Raw genomic sequence first — 22,599 nt, 5'->3', positions numbered from 1 at the left:
TACTGAATTTTCATGTTGGAAAGGGAGGAAGACACTCATAAGTCTCCAATGGGAATCAAAGATTCCCAAACGCCCTCCATCTGATGTCAACGTGAACTGGTTTGTTGTCTTTTAATTGTGCACGGAGCCTGTCAACACAATCTGGCCCTGCCTGATCACCCTTACCTAAAGCTTCTTGGAAAACACTCTCAAAAGGAGCACCCTGTACCATGGTAGAGGTGCCAAGACATTTTATGTGCCTGAAAATGAAAGGAACCCTCAAACAACACACACCCAATAAACTAGCCTCCAAGTTAAAACTCCATATGAATCACAAAATGCACTTCCTTACACTAATCTGTGATCTCTTAACCACAGACACAATCTCCTCTCAAGCCAGCTCAGCTTTGGTCCTTAGGGGAAAACGATGAGCACAGGTTAAAGATGTACCATGTGCAGGAGGAAAAGATAAAAGAGAAAAAAGGCCTTTGTGTTTCTGTAGTTCACCCCTTGAGAATGTCTCCCCACCACGGACTGAGACAGGATTACAATAACTCAATAACTGAGGAGCCCACATGCAGATTAGTTTTTTTCTCTAACAAGTTTACAGCAGTGTACAGCAGTTACAGACATTTATTTTATAATAAGAAAAGTACAACCATATTTATTAAACTTGAGGGTAGGAAAGAGGGAGGAAAGCCCATTCAGGAATAAGCTCTCAAACTAAAGCTCAGAACTGGTGTCCGAAAGAAATGACACAGACCCCACCGTCCCACATGGCGGAGCCTTTCCTCTCCTAAGGGTGAGCGGGAGTCGCAGCAGCACCCCTGTGCACTCCTTCTCATCCTACTTTCCATTCTTGGTTATCGGATGGCATTCTGAGAATCAGGAATTATCACTATCAACTATAAGTTATTCATAGAGTTGAAAGTTATATCGTTAAATGAAGAAGAAGAATATTAGGGGTAGCTGCTCACATTGTGGGGCAGGAAGATGGGATCACAGGGCTGCAAAAAACAAAATAAAACAAAACAACAACAACAACAACAAAAAAGAGGGAAAGAATCCCATTCTTGTCCCCAGATAATTTCTTCATAAGTTAATCATTATTTCTTAACTTAAAAATAAGGGCAAAACTATGATGGAAAGCCATGTAAGACTGACTAGTCCTTGAAATTTGAATAGAAGAACCCAAGAGACGTGTTTTATTTTCCATTTTCTCCTTTACCTCCAATCTTTCCCCTCCTTTCTAGCTACAGGTAAAGCTCCACCATCATTAAGGTATTGATTTATCCTATTAATTTGATTCTTTCTTTATTCTTTTGGGTTCTAAGATATCAGTTCTTTTTTAAGTCCAACAATTCTTGTTCTTGATACTGAGGGTAAAGGGAAAGGAGGGGAGAAAACACCAAATTAAAAAAAAAAAGCTTGGAATGCAGGCTCAAGCTGACACTGAGCACGGTTCCTTCATAGTACAAGTAACAACATTATAACTATTAAATGGTGTTTTAGTAACTGTTGCATTTCTGGTTTCCATGTACTTATTCTGCCTTTTTTTTTGCAACTCCAGGGAGTTTTGCTTGAATCCTATTGAGGAAAAGGGAAAAAAAAGGGTGAAAATATAGACATTAGTTCTACGTTTTTATTTTAACACTGATGCTGGAAGACACTCCTGGATTTACCGGAGCCATGTGAAAAACACTCCCATTTCCGCAGGGCTTCCTCCGGATGACAAGCGGCAGGGGCTAGGCCTGGCCTGGGATGAGCTGAGTGCACCGAGACCCGTCCCCCTGCCTGCTGCCGTGCCTGTTGCCTGTCCTCCTCTGCCTGAACCTCCCGGCTCCTCCACTGGGACTTCCAGAGAAGAATGAGATGTATCTAGGCTTAATGCCTGCTGACTGTGCTCTACATGATGGCAGTGCCAAGAGCCCATTTATCTTGGAATGCCAGGTTACCTACCCATTAGTGTCACAGAAGGAACCAGGAGTCAAGGGTCAAGGTCATATATAAAAAAACTACAGGAGCTGGCAATAGTTCCCCGCCCCTCACAGGACACTAAAGCTGTCCTTTATTTTGTGCACTGAGGTTACCCATCACTAAGGGTACCAAGGGACATTCACATCCCTCAGCTAATGTCAAAGCTACTCCCCACAAACGATACATCACAGAGTGGGCCAAATCAGCTCACACTGCTAATCAAGACTTTAGGTTTAAAGCTAAGTTATGATCATCTTTTACAGTAAGGAGTAAACAGCAGCCATACACAAATTTGTCCTAACTGCCCTTGTCTGGCTTGAGCTCCAATGTCTACCTAAGAAAGCAAAAGAGTAGGTAAAGATCCTGGCATCAAGCCAGAGCTGTCTGGATATAGTCAAGATTTCCTCTTATCAAAGCTGGAAAAAGCACTAAAATTTGGGGTGTGAAAGGTGGGAGTGGGCACAAAGAGGATTTAAATGCTTGTGATGTTTTGTCTCTTAAAGAATAGCTGAAGAAAATATGGAAAATATGGAAAAATATTAACATTTTAATTCAAAGTGCTGGGTTCCACAGTGTTTGTTACAAATAATTGAAAATAAAAAAGAGAAACAGTTCCGTGATATAGGGAGTCATAAAAATGTCTACCAACATTTTATTACTTGATTTAAATATTAAATCGGTTAAAACAGAAGGATTTGGTAGTCTTAGAAAAAAGAAGTAGCTTTGAACTTTAATACATTGATTTACTAAAATTTTTATTTCTGAAAAGGGAGGGAAGAGTTTGGCTTAAAATTGATATTTGTGAAAACTGGGGACTTCCCTCTTGGTCCAGTGGCTAAGACTCCACGCTTCAACTGCAGTGGCTGTGGGTTTGATCCCTGGTTGGGGAACTAAGATCCCACATGCCGCGTGGCGCGGCCAAAAAATAAATAAATAAAATAAAATAAAATTGATATTTGTGAAAATAAATGAAGGTGAGTAGACAACCACGAACATTTAAAAACCTGTTCAAAAAGGCAGAGTGGTCCTAACTCCATTGATCCTTTTTAATCTAAGATACAAGGCATGCTTTACAAAGAAGCAGATGAAATAATTTTTAGTAAAATCAAACTACTAACCAAGGTTTTCTCTTTCCCCAGGTTAAAAATTACTTTCTTTGGCATTAGCATTTTACACAGGAGACTAAAAATAATTGGGGGAAGAAAAGCACATGTCATGATGAAATGTGGAACCTAAGCATACTCACTTTTCAACAATTGACTTGGTCTGATCACGGGCGATGCCAACATAGTGATCAATCTGGATCTTTAACGAAGAAAAGCGACTCAGTTGTGGCAACACACAGATTAACAGTTTTCCTGAAGGTAATTTTTTTTGTCTAGTTTAACCATTTTTAAAAAACACTATGGAATATTCTGGAAAATGAAAATAGTGCTCAGTTTTAAAAAGTACTTGCTAGGTATTTCCTTCAGAGACACTGGAGTATATAGCATTTTCTGAATACTAGAAACTGTGTGTCTAATCTATATTCTGTAATCAGAAATGTGTTTTGACTCCTGGGTGAGACTAATTCATTTAATATCAAAAAGCCATGAATAGGGCTTCCCTGGTGGCTCAGTGGTTAAGAATCCGCCTGCCAATGCAGGGGACACGAGTTCGAGCCCTGGTCCGGGAAGATCCCACATGCCGTGGAGCAACTAAGCCTGTGCGCCACAGCTACTGAGCCTGCCCTCTAGAGCCTGTGAGCTACAACTACTGAGCCCGTGTGCCCCAACTACTGAAGCTTGCGTGCCTGGAGCCCGTGCTCCGCAACAAGAGAAGACACCACAATGAGAAGCTCGTGCACCGCAACGAAGAGTAGCCCCCGCTCGCTGCAACTAGAGAAAGCCCAGGCGCAGCAACAAAGACCCAACGCAGCCAAAACTAAATAAAATAAAGTAAATAAATTAAAAAAAAAAAAAAGCCATGAATAAAAGTCTGCTGATGCATGACTTAATCTATCAAGAATAACCTCATAGCATCTAGTATACTCTGTATACACCACTCTACGATGCAAACATCTGTTCATACTGATGGATTCCCACAATAGCCTTAACAGTTTAAGCTTCTTTTTAGACACCAGCTTTTATTTAAGCATTTTTTCAGCTTATGTTTTTGGGAACAGATCCATGTGATAAAAACTCAAAAGGTGTGGGCTTCCCTGGTGGCACAGTGGTTGAGAATCTGCCTGCCAATGCAGGGGACACGGGTTCGGGCCCTGGTCTGGGAAGATCCCACATGCCGCGGAGCAGCTGGGCCCGTGAGCCACAATTACTGAGCCCGCACGTCTGGAGCCTGTGCTCCGCAACAAGAGAGGCCGCGATAGTGAGAGGCCCGCTCACCGCGATGAAGAGTGGCCCCCACTTGCCGCAACTAGAGAAAGCCCTTGCACAGAAATTAAGACCCAACACAGCCATAAATAAATAAATAAATAAAATGTTATATTTAAAAAAAAAAAAAAAAAAACTCAAAAGGTGGGGACTTCCCTGGTGGCGCAGTGGATAAGACTCTGCGCTCCCAATGCAGGGGGCCTGGGTTCAATCCCTGGGTCCGGGAACTAGATCCCACGTGCATGCCGCAACTAAGAGTTCTCATGCCACAACTAAGGAGGCTGCCTGCTGCAACTGAGACCCAGCGCAACCAAATAAAAACAACAACAACAACAAAAAACTCAAAAGGCACACAGCAAGGTGTAAGTTCCCTTCCTGCCCTTATCTCTCCTAGACATTCAGCTTCTCTCCTTAAAGGAAAGCACTATTACCAGTTTCTTACAGGTACCTGACTTATAAAATTAGACTGTAAAAATGGTTAGAAAAGGATTGCTCTGAACTTTCAATGCCTAAAAAATGAACTAAAATTAGTCGTACATCAACTGGCATATCTGATTAGAAACAGACAAATGCTTACCTTGTACTTCTCATAGACAACTGGAACACTGAAAATGAGCAGTTCAGCTGTAAGACAGAATCATGAGACATGGCAAGTGTAAATGTGAGCTGGTCACAAAGTGTCAAGACACAAGTAACAGGAGCATTTTTCCTCATAAAATATAGGGAAACACAGATCTTCTTCAATATGAGAAATCCTGGCCAGAGCTCTCAATTAAGGACAGTTAGATACAGGTACACAGGCTTCCTTCTTTGTACCACAAATAATTTCCAAATTATGAAAATGATTTCTACAAATAAGATCCCCATATTTAAACCAAATCTAGAAAACTCTCCTTTATTTCTAGCTGTCTGGATATTTCTTTATAGGTAGGACCATTTAATAAACCTGTGGCCATACACAAAGATTCCTCTGAGGTCAAGGTCTCTATGGATGTTAAAGGCTGGGCCAGTGTGGAAGGACTGGAGCCATGCTGAGAACTCTCTTTGCTCTTACTCTTACCAATTACTTCATAGAGCCTGGAGACGTTTTCCTTGCCATCTTACCAAGAATCAGAAGGGTGATCCCATTGAAAACGGCACCAACATAGGTCATCAGCCACATGAAGACAGCCAGCTGTGAAGGCCAACATCAGACGGTTAAGCAGGAATAATCATAATGCAAAATCCAGGTTAGTTGATGCCATTCTTCTCTAGCTAACTGAGTCTGCATAAATTTAGTGATGTATGCCATAAATAATTTCAAAAGGAAGGTTACCTCATTTGTACTATACATTTGAGGGTGCATAAGAGAATTCTATAGTTCTCTCAGGCCCCCAAACAGACTGTAACTGCATTTCTGTCAATTATCAATACATTAGCCTTGTTCTGATGTTAGTTCTCCAGGCGCAGAGGTACCTCCTTTACTAACTCCTATCCCCATTTTCACAGGTTGATTGAGAAAAGCATACATTTGCTTTTGTCTGATAAAACCCTATTAACTGCTTTTCCTCTGAATTATAACCTAGTCCCTGGTTTTCCTCAGCCTCACCACCAAAAGCTGTAGAGGCAACTAACCTTCAAGGAGTCAACTAGATCTTCCACCAGAAAGAGACGAATAATGAGTTTCAGGGCCCTGTTGATGTGCACCATGGCAGCGTTCACGTAATTATGGAAAGCTTCTGAGGACAGAGTGATGTCTACATCCAGGTAGGCTCTTCCAGAAGAAGAAACAACAGTCACACATTTGACATGGCAGGAAAAGATCTCTTTCTGTTAGCACAGAAGTTCTTTAGAGTGTGAAATTCCCCCAGGGGTGTGTTTTAGCAATCTGCAAAGGCATTTTTTGCTGCCATGGGGTGGGATGGGGGCACCGCTGTCATTTAGTGGGCAGAGACAAAGCTGCCAGATGTCTGCAGTGTGGGAGTGTCATGCACAAAAAAGAACTGCCCTACGTCCTGCATAACTTTTACTGCCTCATAGGATATTCATGAAGGTGAACCTATTTATAATTATCAAGAGCCCAGAACATATAAAAGCAAAGTATTTTTTCCCACAGTTTTAACATATCCTGAATTGTCTAAAACTGTATTTTGTTTATGCTAAAACCTTACTAAGATTTTTTTCCATCATTTTAGAAAATCACACCTGTAAGGGAGATTATACATGTATGTGCAAGTCTTTATTATGGGGCTTTTTTTTGGTGTAGTTATGTCCAAGCAATTAAATATTGACTGGAATACACATTATTTTATTGTCAATGCCTCTCTATTTATCACTCTTTATAATAATGATCAATTTTTAAAATGTTGTTATAATGGTATATTATATAACATTATACTATATGGTATATTATCTATGAATTTCATTTCAAAATGATAAAGGAGGCGTTATAAAATATTTGTTAAAAAACCAAAAAGACCTGGGTTCTGTCCCCAGACGCATTACAGAATTGAGATATAACCATCTGCTCATAATCTGTTCATTCACTCAGTACGTGCTGAGCGCCTACTGAGCACCAGACCCTCTGCTAGGTGTAGGGATATCAGGAAAGATAAAACTGCTTTTGCCTTAAAGAGCCGATAGTCTTGTGGGAAAAACAGAAGAGTAACAGACATGTTTTTCTTTCCTATTTATTAAGAAAATATTTACCAAATAGAAAAGTTATAAAAATTAGATGCTGTAATTAATACAACTTAGCAAAACACATTTTATAAATCCATAACAGTGTCACGCAAAAGGGAAAAAAAACCCTGCTAACACATTGGAACTTGTGGCAAAACAGTAAAATTTATCCACCCAACCAACCAACTACTGATTTGTTAAAACTAATTTGCAAATAACTTTTTAAATGTCATATATAGTTTAAATTATTGCTTCTATTTTCACCAGGAGAAAATACAAGGACCAGAGTTGCAGCCAGACACCTATTCTGTCACAGTTCTGAGAGATCATAGAAGTGTTTCTTTATCCATGAGAAGGGGTTTTAAAAAACTGTCATTTTGAAAGTAAATTAAAAACAAACAAATAAAAAAAACCTGTCATTTGCTGATGTTAAAGTTTTTATGGCCTAAGACTTTCAAGAGGAAAAGCGTGAGGAAAACATTTGTTAAAGTCATAGCACAGCAGGAAAGGTTAGCAACTGGATTCTAGAAATGCATGACCTACTGACTTAATCAAGACCTGCCCCTGGTATTAAGGAAACTAAAGGAGAGATAGGAAGGAAATCAGTAATAAAACCAAGAGTAAACACACTGAGTTCTGGTATCTCCAAGAATGCAGCCTCAACACCAAGATTTCAAGGCTATTTTAAGAGTTAACTATGTGGCGGCTTAAACATGTACTTGGGACCCCATCTGAGTGCTGTCCTAGATGCTCTGCTTTCCCTACTGACCCTGCTCAGGAATTCAGACAGTCCTTTTTGGTGAGCCTCTAGTTGGTTAAAAAGTTCCTGGCTCCCAACTTGTTCACTTCATAAGGCGGTCTCAAGTTGATGTTTCATGCCACTGATCGGCTGCGTTAAGCCCTATAATTCTTAATTTTTAATCAGGTCTGATTTAGATCTGACCAGCCTCAGTGAATCCCTTCCCTAAATTGTAGAGTGTTACTTGTGATACTTCAACTCACTTGAACGGATGGCCTTCTTCTGACTTCTGTACAGCTTGGATGACAGACTTGTAGACCCTGAAGCTGATGGTGACAGACAGAAGAGCCAGGATGAGGTAAGAAACCACACTGATGACACTGAAAGCTGCCAGGGAGAGCAGCATGATCAGTGTGGTGCCAAAGACAAACCCAGTCTTCTTCACATCTCGCCAGAAAATTAAGTCGTGCACTGCCAAAAGAAAATGGAACATAAGTTATATGAACACCCATGAGCCACAAGGCCAGGACTGTTCTCCCTGGCTGTGTCCTGCACACTGGAGAAGCATTACACTAGCATGCAATCACAGGTGCACCCCCTCCTTAAGACAATGATAAATGGAAATCAAATTACATCAGGGGTGATGATTCACACTGCCAAAGGTACCTCTGGTTTCTGGATAGGTTTACAGAAACTTAGAAACTGATTTTTTAGTCATGGCTACTGAAGTACGATGGGGTAAAATATCATTTACTTTAAATGTTTCAGTAGAGCAACTGTGGGAAAATCTTGCTAACTGTTGACTAAATTAAGCAAACCATGCTTATAAAAACATACCAAGTTCTGTTAGTGTTGGTTACAATGAAACACCAGTCTCTATGTTCATCTGAAGAGAACTCAAGGAAGGATTATGGGTAGGGGACCATATAATTACTAAACGATGATACTTTTGAAAATGAATGGGGACACTATTAATAACTGTTAGGAAATAAGTATAAACCAAGACTGTCTCAGGCAAGTGGGTCTTATGGTTGGGAAATCCAAACTGGAAAAAGCTAAGTTCCTCTCCTTAAAGACACCTCAAAAACTCCGAGTGTGAGGGCTAGCAATTACCTCCAATCTAGCAATGACACAACATTTGAATTTCAATCCATGAAGTCTAACTTCAACACTAATAGCCCTATGCAAGTTTCTTCTGTGCTACTCTTTCCTTTTAAAGAAGAGTAAGGACTCTGGAATTGGAGAGACAGGAGTTTGAGTTCTGGTAATTTTTAGCCATGTTACCTTAATTAACCCTTCTAAACCTTTGTTTTCTCATTTATAAAATGAAGAAAGTGACATCTATTTCTTAGAGCTGTTTTAAGGAACATATAAAGCTAACATATGCAGAACGCTTATTAGCACCGTACACAACACATGGTAAACACTCAAATTTTAACTATAATCCATATATGTATGTCACAGTTCACATGACTACAAGAACCGTTTCAACACAGAATGCTTAGTAATGGACCAACAGATACCATGTGCCTCCTGATGTAATGCACTGAGAACGGCACATCACTTCAATGGTATTCTTGCCAAAGCATATAACCTGAATCTAATGAGAAAGCACCAGATAAAACCAGTTTGAGAAAAGTCTACAGAACAATTGACCAATATTCTTCAAAAATATCAATGGTATGAAAGACAAGAAAAAGCTGAAGAACTTTTTCATTTCAGATTAAAGGAGAGTAAAGAGACTTGACAACACATAAATGCAAAGTGTGATCATAGACTGGATAAGCGGGTGAAAACAGCTATAAAGATCATCGCTGGGACAAGTGAAAAAAATTGAATGTACACTATATAATTGATAAAAGTACTGTATCAATGTTGAATTTCCTAAATTCAGTAAATATACTGTGGCTACGCAAAACAACTCCAAACAATTTCTGTTTGAAGGAAACATACTCCAAAATATTTAGGGGTAAAGGGGAAGGACGTTTGCAAGCAGTTCTTAAATGGTCAGGAAAAAACATGTTCTATAGAGAGAAGGAGGGAGTGATAAAGCAAAAGTGGTCAAATGTTAACAATTGGTGAACTAGAGCAAAGGTTATATGGGAGTTTTTTGTACTATGCTTACAATTCTTTAAGTTTGAAATATTTGAAAGAAGGACAGAAAGAGAAAAGCTTAGAGGATAAGGCTGGGCCTAGAGAGAAAAAGACCTTAACGTATTAGAGAAGGAAAAAGGCATAAAAACGTTAGCCTAAATGCAAATCTACCTTTGTGCAAATTAGAAAAAGCCACCCTTCCTCGTGAACTTTACTGCCATCTGCTGGAAAATTGTGACGAAACAGTCAAACCTACAATGATAACACATGTGACTGGTGCCCCCTATAGGTGTGCAGTATACAAACTGCGTAACAGTATGGAAGGCCCTGGGCTCGGCCTTAAAAACAACGGTAGAACTGTGGTCTGGGCTAGAAGCAGGAACACACTGATTAGAAGGGGGCTAACAGAGGGAAAGCTAGGAAAAGATGGTTCAGTACAACAAACCTCTGGGATGCTCTTTGTCCACAACTTCCCACAATTTGCTCCTTTATCCCATTCAGGTCCTGGTGCATGGGATACCGCCTCAGAGACTGCCCACCCTGTCTCACATCCTCTCCTTTCATCACTCTCTATCACCTCATTCTGCCTTATTTTTCTTCAGAGCACTTGTCACTTTATTTACTCATAGCAGGCTCTTCAGAGCTGTTGTTGAATACTTAAATATGAGCTAAACTAAGCTAATGACCAAGAGATGGCATAATCACAACTTTGTTTTCTGATAATCCCTCTCAATGTAGTCAAGTTTCTGCACCTAACTCCTACCAAGTACAGTGGACCAAGGATTCTGAGTACACAATATCAAAGAAAGGAAACAGGCATAGTCTGCAAACATTTTCCTCTCTGATCCTTGAGGGAGACTTAGGAGGATGAAACACACGTAGGAAAAGCAAGAAAGGAGACAGATGCCAAAAGTTTAAAATGTGAAGCCACTAGACTTAGTGTTTATTTCATAACCAGGAAACCAGCAAGAGGTTGCAATGGTTCGATTCCATGAAGTGTTCTTTTTCTCTTCTACTTTTATTCACCTGTTCTTACTACGTCAGTGTAAGACTTTTTAAAACAGGAAATTCCTTATTTTTAATGTGTTTTCTTTCCTTCCTTTCCCATCCTTCTCTCTTTCAGTAAGCTTTAATTTAGTGCCTACCACGTGCCAGGCAAGTGCTAGGAACTGGGAATACAACACAACAGTAAACAAAGCAAACAAGGTCCTTACTCACATTCCAGTGGGGAAGAGAAGCAATGAATAACAAACAAGATACATGTCACTTGTAACCGAGGCTGGTAAGAATATAAACCCATTGTGCTATGATGAGAGTAATGTGTGTGCACACACGCACTACTGTAGGTAGAGTGGTCAGGAAAAGCCTCTCTGCGGAGTTGACACTAAAGGTGAGACATGAAGGATAAGAAGCAGGCCATGCAAAAAGCCAGGGGAAGGGTATTCTAGGCTAGAAGATTCATGTGCACAGGCTCTTGGGATGGTGGTGGTGGGCTTTGGCATTCCTTAGGCGAGGGCAGAAGGCCAGTGTAGATGGTATGTAGTGAGTGAAGGGGAGAGCGGCGTGAAATAAGGCTGGAGAGACTGGCAGGGACTAGATCATGGAGTATTTTCACAGAGCAAAGTAAGGAGCTTGGACTTTTTACCTCAGGTGAAATGGTAAGTCACTAAAGAATGCCAAGCAGGGGCATAACATGATACATACATATATATTTTTAAAATTTATTTATTTTTGGCTGCACTGGGTCTTCGTTGCTGCACACGGACTTTCTCTAGTTGCAGTGAGCGGGGGCTACTCTTCCTTGTGGTGCGTGGGCTTCTCACTGTGGTGGCTTCTCTTGTTGTGGAGCACGGGCTCGGGCTCTAGGCGCGCGGGCTCAGCAGTTGTGGCTCAGGGGCTTAGTTGCTCCACGGCATGTGGGATCTTCCCAGACCAGGGCTCGAACCCGTGCCCCCTGCGTTGGCAGGCGGATTCTTAACCACTGCGCCACCAGGGAAGTCCCAACATGATATATTTTTAAAAGAGGAACACTTTTACTGCTGTATAGAAAATGGATTGGGATGGGGCAGGAGTACAGACAGAGAGACTCCCTAGGAGGCTAACACAGGGCTTCAAATAAGAAATGATTGTCATTTAGATTAGGTCAGGATAGAGCAGAGTGGACAGGCTATATTTTGGAGGCAGAACAGACAGAACTTGGTGATGAACTGGATATGGGAGGTGATGGGGGAAAGAAATATGGATGAGACCTAGTTTTGGGGCCTGAGCAAATGGATGGATGTGGTGTCATTTACTGAGATGAGAAAGAGCAGAGTATAGGCCATGTTAGTTTTGGGATGGATGTCTAGAGACAGCCATAAAGAAGGTGGTTAGATCTACCAGTGGGGAGCAAACAGGACAAGTCTGAGCTGGAGATACACATTTGGAAATCATCAGCACACAAATAATATTAAGAGTCATAGACTGCCGACTACGCCAAAAAAAAAAAAAAAAAGGAAGTCACAGAAATGGAAGAGGTTATGTAGTACTGATAGGGAAGAAGGCTCAGTCTTAATTCTGAGGTACTCCAATATTTAGTAGCTGAGTAAAAGTAGAAGAACTAGAGGAAGGGAACAGAGGAAATAACCAAGGAAGCAGGGGGTAACTAGGAGAGTATGGCATCATAGAAGCTGAGAAAGGAGTGCTTTGTGGAAACGGGCCAATTCTGCTGAGGTTGGATAAGGAAAAAAGTGATCATGGACTTAGCAATATGGAGATAGTTGGTGATCTGATCAAAGCTGTTCAGTGAACAGCTGGTGGGGGCTGAAGAGGAATCAGTGGCGAGACACGCAGGCAGTGTGAAAGAAAATGCCTAAGAAGTTTGGCTGTGAAGGGGAGTAGAGACATTCAGAGCCAAGGGATGGCTTAACAGATGGGAAACACTAAAGCACGCTTCTATGCAGTCACAAGCAAAGGGAGACTGAAGGTAGGCAGTGAAGTCCCCGAGGAAGGAGGGATGGAGATCCAGAGCCCAGGTGAAGGGACTGATCCTTGTTAGGGTAACGTAGTGAAGAGGATGAAGAGACACAGACGCAGGCCCATTCATGGATCTGAAGAATGGAAGAGGAGGGACTCCTGTCTGAATGTTTTTATTTTCTCAACAAAAGGGAGCTGAGGTCATCAGCTGGAAGAGGGCAGGGGGGTGAAGACGGTTTATGGAGACAGAAAAAGATATGAAATGGTTGTTTCAGAAAATTGAGAAAGTGTCTTAAAACTCTTAGAAGAAAACACAGGAGCACATCTTTCTGATCTTGGATTAGGCAATGGTTCCTCAGATATGATACCAAAAGCACAAATGACAAAAGAAAAAATAAATTGGACTATATCAAAATTAAAAACCTTTGTGCTATAAGTAGTACCAAGAAAATGACAAGAAACCTCATAGAATGAGAGAATGTATTTGCAAAGTACTTATCTGATAAGGTATTTGTGTCCAAAATATATATAAGAATAAAGAATTATAACTCAATAATAAAAAGAACAGTCTGAATGAAAAAAATAAAAAACATAATAAAAATGAGAAGACACAAGAGGGAGGGGATATGGGGATATAAGTATACGTATAGCAGAAACAAACACAACAATGTAAAGCAATTATACTCCAATAAATATGTTAAAAAAAAAAGAGAAAGGATCCAAATAGACATTTCTCCAAAGATATACAAATGGCCAATAAGCACATAAAAAGAGGCTTAACATCATTAGTCATTAGGGAAATGCAAATCAAAACCACGGTGAACCCACTAGAATGGCTATAATAAAAAGTACAATAACAAATATTGGCAAGGATGTGGAGAAATTAGAAACCTCATGCATTCCTAGTGGGAATGAAAAATGGTGCAGCCGCTTTGGAAAACAATTTAGCAGTTCCTCAAAAGTTAAACATAGAGTTATTATATGACCCAGGAGTTCCACTCTTAAGCAAATGGCCAAGAGAAATAAAAACATACAACACAAAAATCTGTGTACGCCAATGTTCACAGAAGCGTTATTCACAACAGGGAAAAAGTGGAAACAATCCAAACATCCATTAACTGATGAATGGACAAACAAAATGTAGTATATCCATACACTGCAATAGTTATTTGTCAATAAAAAGGAATAAAGTTCTGATGCTACATATTACAACACAGACAAAACGTGAAAACATTAGGCCAAGTGTGAGACGCTGATTACAAAAGACCACATATTGTAAGATGCCATTTATATAAAACATCTAGAATATGCAAGTCTGCAGAGGGCTTCCCTGGTGGCGCAGTGGTTGAGAATCTGCCTGCCAATGCAGGGGACACGGGTTCGAGCCCTGGTCTGGGAGGATCCCACATGCCGCGGAGCAACTGGGCCCGTGAGCCACAACTACTGAGCCTGCGCGTCTGGAGCCTGTGCTCCGCAACAAGAGAGGCCGTGATAGTGAGAGGCCCGCGCACTGCGATGAAGAGTGGCCCCCGCTTGCCGCAACTAGAGAGGGCCCTCGCACAGAAACGAAGACCCAACGCAGCCATAAAAAAAAAAAAAAAAAAAAAAAAAAAATCTGTAGAGAGAGAAAGTAGATGAGTGGTTGTTTAGGGCTGTGGTGGTGGTGATAGGAAATGGGGAGTGATTGCTAACAGGTATGGGGTTTCTTTTTTGTGGGGGGACTAAAATGTTCTAAAATTGGATAGTGGTGATGGCAGAAAACCATTTAGCTGTACACTTTAATGGATGAATTGTATAGTATGTGAATTATATCTCAATATAGGTGTTAAAAAGACAAACAGACAAACCTGCAATTATAGTCAGGGATTTCAACACCTCTCTCAATAACTGGCAGAATAAGTAGACAGAAAATCAGTAAGAGTATAAGACTTGAACGCTATTAACCAATTTGACCTTCTTGACATTTGAAAGAACACTCCACACGATAACAGCAGAATATACATTCTTTTCAAATACATGTGGAACGTTCACCAAGATAAACTAAATTCTGGGTCTTCAAAAGGATTCAAGACGCTTTCATGTTTTCTGACTATAATGTAATTACATTAGAAACAATAACAGAAAGATACTGGGAAAACCAATAATAAACTTTGTATAAACTAAATATGCTTCTAAACAACTCACAGACCAAAGAAAAAAATCAACAGGGAAATTACTGAGTATTCTGAACTGAATGAAAATCAAAATCAGTGGGATCCAGCCAAGTGCCTATATTAGAAAAGAAGATGAGAAATCAGTGATCTCAGTTTCAACCTTAAAAAACTAGAGAAAGAACAACTTGAACGCCAAGTAAACAGAAGGAAGGAAAGAGTAAAAACCAGAGCAGATCTCAATGAACAGATAACAGAAAAACAACAGAGAAAAATCAGTGAAACCAAAGTTGGTTCTTTGAGAATATCAATAAAATAGATAAAACTCTAGCTAGACTGATCAAAAAAAAGTGCAAGAATACACAAATTGCCAATATCAGGAATCAGAGAGGTGACATCACTACAGACTCTAAAGACATTAAAAGGATAAGGAAATATTATGATCAGTGTTATGCCAATAAACTAGACACGTTAGATGAAGAGGACACAGACTATCAAAGCTCACTCAAGAAATAGATAAACTGAATAGTCCCATATCTATTACAGAAACAAAACTTATAGATAAAATACTTCCCATTCAGAAAACTCCAGGGGAATTCAACATCACTGGGGAATTCTGCCAAACACTGAACAAGAAATAATAGCAATTCTACACAATTCTTCCATGAAAATGAAGAGAAGGTAATGTTTACCAACACATTTTATAAGGCCAGCATTACCCTGATTCCAAAACTAGATGAAGACATTACAGGAAAAGAAAGCTATAGACCAATATTGCTCATGGACATAGATGCAAAAGTTCTTAACAAAAATTTAGCAAATGCAACCCAACAATATGTAAAAAGAGTATATCATGACCAAGTGTTTTTTTGGCAAAAATCCAAGACTGGTTTAGCATTCATAAATCAGTCAATATAATTCATCATATCAACAAACTAAAGAAGAAGAACCATATGATCATCTCAAAACATACGGAAAAACAAAATCCAATAACCCTTTTGATAAAACCTCTCAGCAAACTAGGTGATAGAAGGTAATCTCCTCAACTTGATAAAGGTAATCTACAAGAAACGTAGAGCTAACATCATATTTAATGAAAGAAGGCAAGGATATTCTTACTACTTCTGTTGAACACTGTATTAGAGGTTTTAGCCAGTGCAGTAAATCAAGAAAAATAAATTAAAAGGCATCAAATTGGAAAGGAAGAAGTAAAACTGTCATTATTCACAGATGGCTTGACTGCCTATGTAGAAAATCTGACAGAATCTACAAAAAAGGTAATAAGTTTTAGCAAGGTTGCAGGACACAAAATTAACTATATTTCCATATATTAGTATTAACCAATAGGAAACTGAGCTAAAAACACCATTTAAAATAGCATGAAAATACGAAATACTTAGGCATAAATCTAACAAAACATGTGTAAGACCTGTACACTGAAATCTATAAAATACTGCTAAGAGAAACAGGGGAAGACCTAAATTAATGGAAAGCTATATTGTTTTCAGGGGTTAAAACACTCAAAATTGCTAAGGTGTTAATTTATCTATAATTCTAAGTAATTCCAGTAGGCTTTTTAAAATAGAAATAGACAAACTGATTTTAAAATTCCTATGGAAATACGAAGGACCTAGAAGAGCCAAAACAACTGTGAAGAAGAACAAAGTTGAAGGACTAACACTGTCTGATTTCAAGGGTAATATAAAGCTACCATTATCAAGATGGTGTAGTATTGGCTTAAAGACAGGCAACAGAGCAATGACACTGTATACAAAGTCCACAAACAGGCCCACGCATATATGGACAAACTATTTTTTGACAAAGTTGCAAAGTCAATTCAGGGGAGAAATGAGAGTCTTCAACAAATGGTGCCAGAACAACAGAATATACATATGCAAAAACCCCCAAACTCTTATCAATACCTCACATGACATGTAAAAATTAACGCACAAGAATCACAGACTTAAATGTAAACCTAGTACTATATAACTACTAGACGAAAACAAACAAACAAAAGTCTCTGTGACCTTGGAATTGGGAAAAATTTCTTATATACAACAATGAACATTTGATACATAACAGAAAAAACTGAAAAACTGTATTTCATCAAAATTAAAACCTTCTGCTCTTTTTGAAGGACATTGTTAAAAGAATAAAAAGATAAGCCACAGACTGGAGAAAGTATTTGCAAAGAATGTATCTGATAAACAACTTGTATCCAGAATGTGTATAAACATACACACACACCCATTCTCTAAAACAAACACAATAAAAACTAGTCAAAATTTGAACAGACTTTTTCATCAAAGAAGATATATGGATAGCAAGTAAACACATGAATAGATGCTTACCACCATTAGTCATTAGGGAAATGCAAATTAAAACCACAATGAGAGCCTACTATGTACCTGGCACAATGTCTAGTGTTAAAAGACTGACCATACCAAATGTTGGTGAGGACATGGAAGAACCGCAACTCTCATACATGGCTGGCTGGAATATAAAATAATGCGAACCACTTTGGAAAAAAATTTGGCAGTTTCTTACAAAGTTAAATAAGACTATCCTATGATCCAGCCATTTCACTTGTATTTACCCGAGAAAAGAATACATTGTGTCCATATAAAGACATGAATGTTCATAGCAGCTTTATTTGTAAAATAAATAAGCAAAACTGAAAATTCAAAAATTCAGCAAAAATGGAAAATAACCCAAATGTCTGTCAGCAAATGCTATATCCATACAATGGAAAACTACTCAGTAATACACTCATCAACATGGATGAATCTCAAAAAAATTAGGTTGAGTTAAAGAAGCCAGATTAAAAAAACAGTACACATACTTTATGATTCCATATAGATAAAATTCTAGAAAATGCAAACCAATCTAGTGACAGCAGGCAGATCAGCGGTTGTCTGACAGGAGGGAGAGATTAAAAAAGGGAGCAATGAAATTTTTGTGTGATGGAGATGTTCATCTTGATTGTGGTGATAGTTTCATGGGTGTATACATATGTCAAAACTTATCAAATTGTATATTTTAAATATATGCAATTTATTGCATAGCAATTATACCTCAATAAAGTTGTTTTTTAAAAAAAACGTAAATGACCACGAGGTAATATATATCATTTTTGGTCTTCAAGTGGTTATCCTAACAAATTAAAAACTTAACAATTATGCATGAGACAGAATCAGAGGAAAAGGAAGAATAATGTACAGTAAAACCTTTTTAATTTGAAGTCTTTTACTATGAATTCAGACTTCACAATAATCTAACCAGCCCAAGCTTACCTCTGTATCGTCTATAAATGTCTGATAAATAACAGAACAGTTTCCCAACCCCTTAAACGAGTCAGAAGTACTATTTATAAACAACAAATGTACACATACTTACAAAGATTAAATCTTATTTAAAAATTACCAACAAAGAAAACTTTACTCTAGAAATCTGGTTACTGTGTCAGAGATGAGCAACCTATGGTCCTGGATGCTAAGGCAACATCAGAGATGATTATGAAAGGCATTAGTTAGATCCAGCTTTAGGTACAATTGTGAATTAAGCGATGTTTATTTTAGGGATTATTCCAGTTTTCTCTTTGGAGCCCCTTCATGCCTCCTGGCTTCCACTTGGCTCCAGATCCCTACTTGGTGACACGCTTTATCCCCAGCTTTAGAGTCAGTACGGCAAAGAACAAACTCTGCTCCAGACTGCCTGGGTTTGCATCCTCTTCCATTTACTCGCTGTGTGATTCTGAGCAAGACACTTAACCTCTCTGTGCCTTGGGTTCCTCATTTGCAAAATGGAATCATACAGTATCTGGTTTTCAGGGATGTTGCCTGCATTAAATGGGTTAATCTGTAGAAGTGCTCAGAACACTATTGATTAGGTAGTAATACAAATGTTAGCTATTATTATTATTATTATTCATTTGACTGTCAATTCCTGCTACGATTAAAATGGAAAATTGAAGAACTAAAGTTAAAATCTGCTACAGAGAAGTAAAGTTTTTTTCCTTTCCTCTTTGTTGCTATGATACTAAGAAATTAAGATTGGAGGATTACTAGGGACCCTTTCAACCAAATCAGCTCCTTTGATCTATTTTACAGACCAAGCTTCCACATAAAATTTCCAATGAAAAAGAAGTTGCACTGTCAGCACTATGATTAAATAAAGAGAAAGGCCTGTAAAAGGTCAGAGGGCGGCAGAGGGCCAGGAGGTAAATGCAATACGACAGGTGGGCCTACAGGGCAGGCTGGACCAGCACAGATTCAGGAGGTTTCAACATAGAGGTGGAAACCTAAAGCCACGGGAACAGAAGAGATCACTTAGAGGCATCTCATAACACCTCAAACCCCATTTATTCTACCCTCCATGCAGTAACCCAAGACAGAGTTACGGAAACAGGGCTCACCACTCCTTCTCCCTCACCCTCCACATCCAAACACCATGGCCTGACAAAGTCTACCTCCTTGAACCTATCCACAGGAAAAGAATATCTTAATTGAGAGCCAGTGGGCTAACAAACTGCCACTCTAGCACTACCTGACAGACAGAATTAAGCTTTGGCTAGCCTCTTCCAAAGTCCTGAGTACTGACCCAAGCTAGTTCAATGGGTACTGGAAAAAAATGAAAGCCAAAAGTTCTCAGAAGTGCAAAGTCAGTGTTTTCCTTACTTTCCAGTTATAACTTAATCATTATTATCACATGACCTAAAATTTATTTTCATTTGAAAGACCCTTTTTTCTAGTTATGTTTCAATATGTTTAAAGTCTTGTGCTGTACTAAGTATTTCCTAGAATCCATCAATATATAATACAGCTTTTTTGTATAAGTTTATGTAAGTAAAGTCAATAATTTCTCAGTTACCTTAATTATTTTGCTAATGGCAGATAAAGCATCTGACAATGAATGTATGTGTTCACCAAGAGTGTTTATATTACTGGTAGAATTATGACTGATTCATTCCTTCCTTTTATTTTCCAAATCTTCTATAATGTGAGCATACTTTTTATTTTAAAAACTTTTAAGGATGTCTATCTCTTGCCCGTATTATTTAAAGATGCAGTACCGTCCTTACACCAAAAGAGGGCACTAACACATCCAAAGGTAATCTCAAGGCAGAGGGAAAAAAATTGGTTCCTGCCAATTCAAAGAAGAGCAGCACCACTGATTTTCATTCCTAAATTTGGGGAAATCTCTTGGTTTCATGACAACTTCAACCATTCCCAAAGCCATTCTCAAACTTTACTCTCCCAAGTATACACCTCAAAGGAAGAAAAGAAAGGCTGCTCAAATGCTTATTCTGAAAAGGAATAAATGTGCAAGAAATTTCAAGGTTCAGTAGTCTATCAGCTTTTTCATTTTCAAGAATAAATCACCAACTAAGGATCCATACAACATGTTCTATCTTCTGTGCACTTTCAAAATTTGTAAATATGTATCTCTAAGATTTAAATGTAACTGAAAGAGCTAAAAGAAAAAAAAAAAAACACAAAGGATTTATGACCACAAAAGGGAAACTGTTCAGTAATAAAAGGGGAAATGGAAATGGGCAGTTCAGTTTTTTATATGAATAATTACTTATGTAAAGAAAAGTATGCAGACATTTTCACATTGATTAGTTCTTTTCTTTGGTCACTTTTGCATTAATAGTTCATAATAAGTGAAACCACTTTTTGAGTTGCAAAAGACATTGTGGATAACGTGTTTATAAACTCAGATCTAAATTCTGTGGCTGCTGAAATGGGTTAATAGTCTGCTCTACTACAGATTTATGCTTACCAAAGACACTCCGCTCAAGATGGCACAGAAGGATCACTGGCAGAATACAAAACTGTCACTGTCAAAGACAAACATACATGCTTTTGGCCACGGATGCACCTGGCAGCAGGCCAAAGAAATTTGTAGGAACCCCTTTCAAGCTAGCATTCTTCTCAAAGACTGTCAAGAAAAAAGTTTTTCACTCATTAAAATAACCTAACAACCCCACTTGCTTTCAATTTCAGATTTTAAAAGCACAGAAGACAAAATGGCCTTGACTACCCTTGCCCAACAGGATAACTAGGTGGATCTGAAAATGTGAACTTTAGAACTAAGTTATCTAAAGAATATAATTAAAGATAATAAATGCAGTGCTGAATCATGATGGAAAGGATAAACGCACAAAACTCTGGCTTTAGTTTTCTATCCTTTTTTTTTCTTCTAGGTACAGTTGGTTATTTGCACATGTTTGAAAACTACTTAATTCTCCAACTAAGAAAGTCTAGACTTAAGTCTGCAGAAGATAACCAGATCCAATCTAAAATTAAACAAAACACTAGCTAATTGCTAATAACTGTGAAAGCCCAAACTTAAAAAGTGATTTTATGCCCTTTGCACACATTTATTTCTAATTCAATCTTCCGATGCTAGTCTTGTTATTGGTAACATGACACTTCTCCTATGGTTACAATACACTTGGACTTCCATGCTTCTTTGACAGTCTGTTAAGTAATGCAGGTAAGTGACATGGTTTCAGACTATCATAATTAAGTGATAAAATTATTTTCTTCTAAAAAACAGCTCACAGTCTCTAAAATCTTTACCAGTAATAAGCAAAAGAAATTTTAAAAATGAAGTATTAGGTAATATACATACCCTTGACTTCTGAGATCTCATTCTATTTTCCTGGGAGCTCTACTGAGTGTTTCCCTCATGGGAAAAATGGGAATCTGGTCGGTAACTGGGACAGCTTTTCTCCACTCTGCCTTATTCCCCCCAACATTTAACTTCCTCCCAACATATAGCACAGTTGAAAACAGTTTAGAGTGAACAGCCATATAATCACTACCTAGATTTTTATTCAATACTAGCAATGTCTTACTTTAATTTTTTTACGTGGTAAATATACGTAACATAAAATTTACCATCTTAACCATTTTTAAGTATATAGTTCAGTGACGCTAAGTACCTTCATTGTTGTGTAACCATCACCATGATCATTAATGTTTTACTATACTTATGTATCTGTTCCTCTTATCCACTAGCCCAATTTTTAAAAATATATTTCAAAGTAAATAACACATATCAGGAAATCATCTTCAGCTTACATATCATTAACAAAGTTCAATATTTACTGTTTTTCTTTTAAGATTTACATATGATGAAATATACAATACATTCGCTGAGTTTGGACACATGCACACACCTATGTAATGCTATCAAACTACAGAACATTATCATCACTCCAAAAAGTTTTCTCATGTCCTTTCCCAGCCAACACACCAAGAAGTAGCCACTGCTCTGCTCTGGTTCTTTTCCCTACATAGAATAGTTTGCTTGTTCTACGATTTCATATAAATGGAATCATGCAGTATGAATCCTTTCTGTACTGCTGCTTCCACTATTCATAATTTCTGAGATTCATCCGTATTTGTTGCAAGTATCAAAAGATAACTAGCTATACCACAGGTTATCTACTCCTTTATCGATGAATAGCTTTGAGCTGTGATGAATAAAACTGCTATGAACATATACGAGTGTTTGTATGAATGTTTTCATTTCCCTGCAGTGGAGTTGCTAGGTCATGGGACACATGCATGTTTAGTTCTCTTAAGAAACTGGCCAACCTTTCTCCAAAATATCTGTACTATTTTGCTTTCTTACCAATAGTTTGAGAGTTAGTTGTTGTCAG

General features: G+C 38.4%; 1 protein-coding gene across 2 annotated transcripts in view; it reads right to left on the bottom strand.

Annotated features, from left to right (window-relative positions):
* Positions 1 to 594: 594 nt before the first annotated feature.
* Positions 595 to 22,599, bottom strand: part of RTN3 (reticulon 3) — a 54,184-nt gene continuing 32,179 nt past the window's right edge. For both annotated transcript variants that reach the window (XM_068556229.1, XM_068556230.1), the window contains 6 exons: positions 7,989 to 8,196; positions 5,940 to 6,078; positions 5,430 to 5,499; positions 4,903 to 4,949; positions 3,203 to 3,261; positions 595 to 1,566 (listed from right to left, as the gene is read on the bottom strand). In XM_068556229.1, the coding sequence (XP_068412330.1) occupies positions 1,521 to 1,566; positions 3,203 to 3,261; positions 4,903 to 4,949; positions 5,430 to 5,499; positions 5,940 to 6,078; positions 7,989 to 8,196 (569 nt within the window). In that variant the 3' untranslated portion in view covers positions 595 to 1,520. The remainder of the gene's footprint in view (positions 1,567 to 3,202; positions 3,262 to 4,902; positions 4,950 to 5,429; positions 5,500 to 5,939; positions 6,079 to 7,988; positions 8,197 to 22,599) is intronic.

The sequence above is a fragment of the Eschrichtius robustus genome, chromosome 11 (genome assembly GCF_028021215.1).
Source record: "Eschrichtius robustus isolate mEscRob2 chromosome 11, mEscRob2.pri, whole genome shotgun sequence".
Classification (NCBI taxonomy): Eukaryota; Metazoa; Chordata; class Mammalia; order Artiodactyla; family Eschrichtiidae; genus Eschrichtius; species Eschrichtius robustus.
The sequence above is the reverse complement of the archived record's forward strand: the minus strand, read 5'-3'. Positions and strand labels throughout refer to the sequence as shown.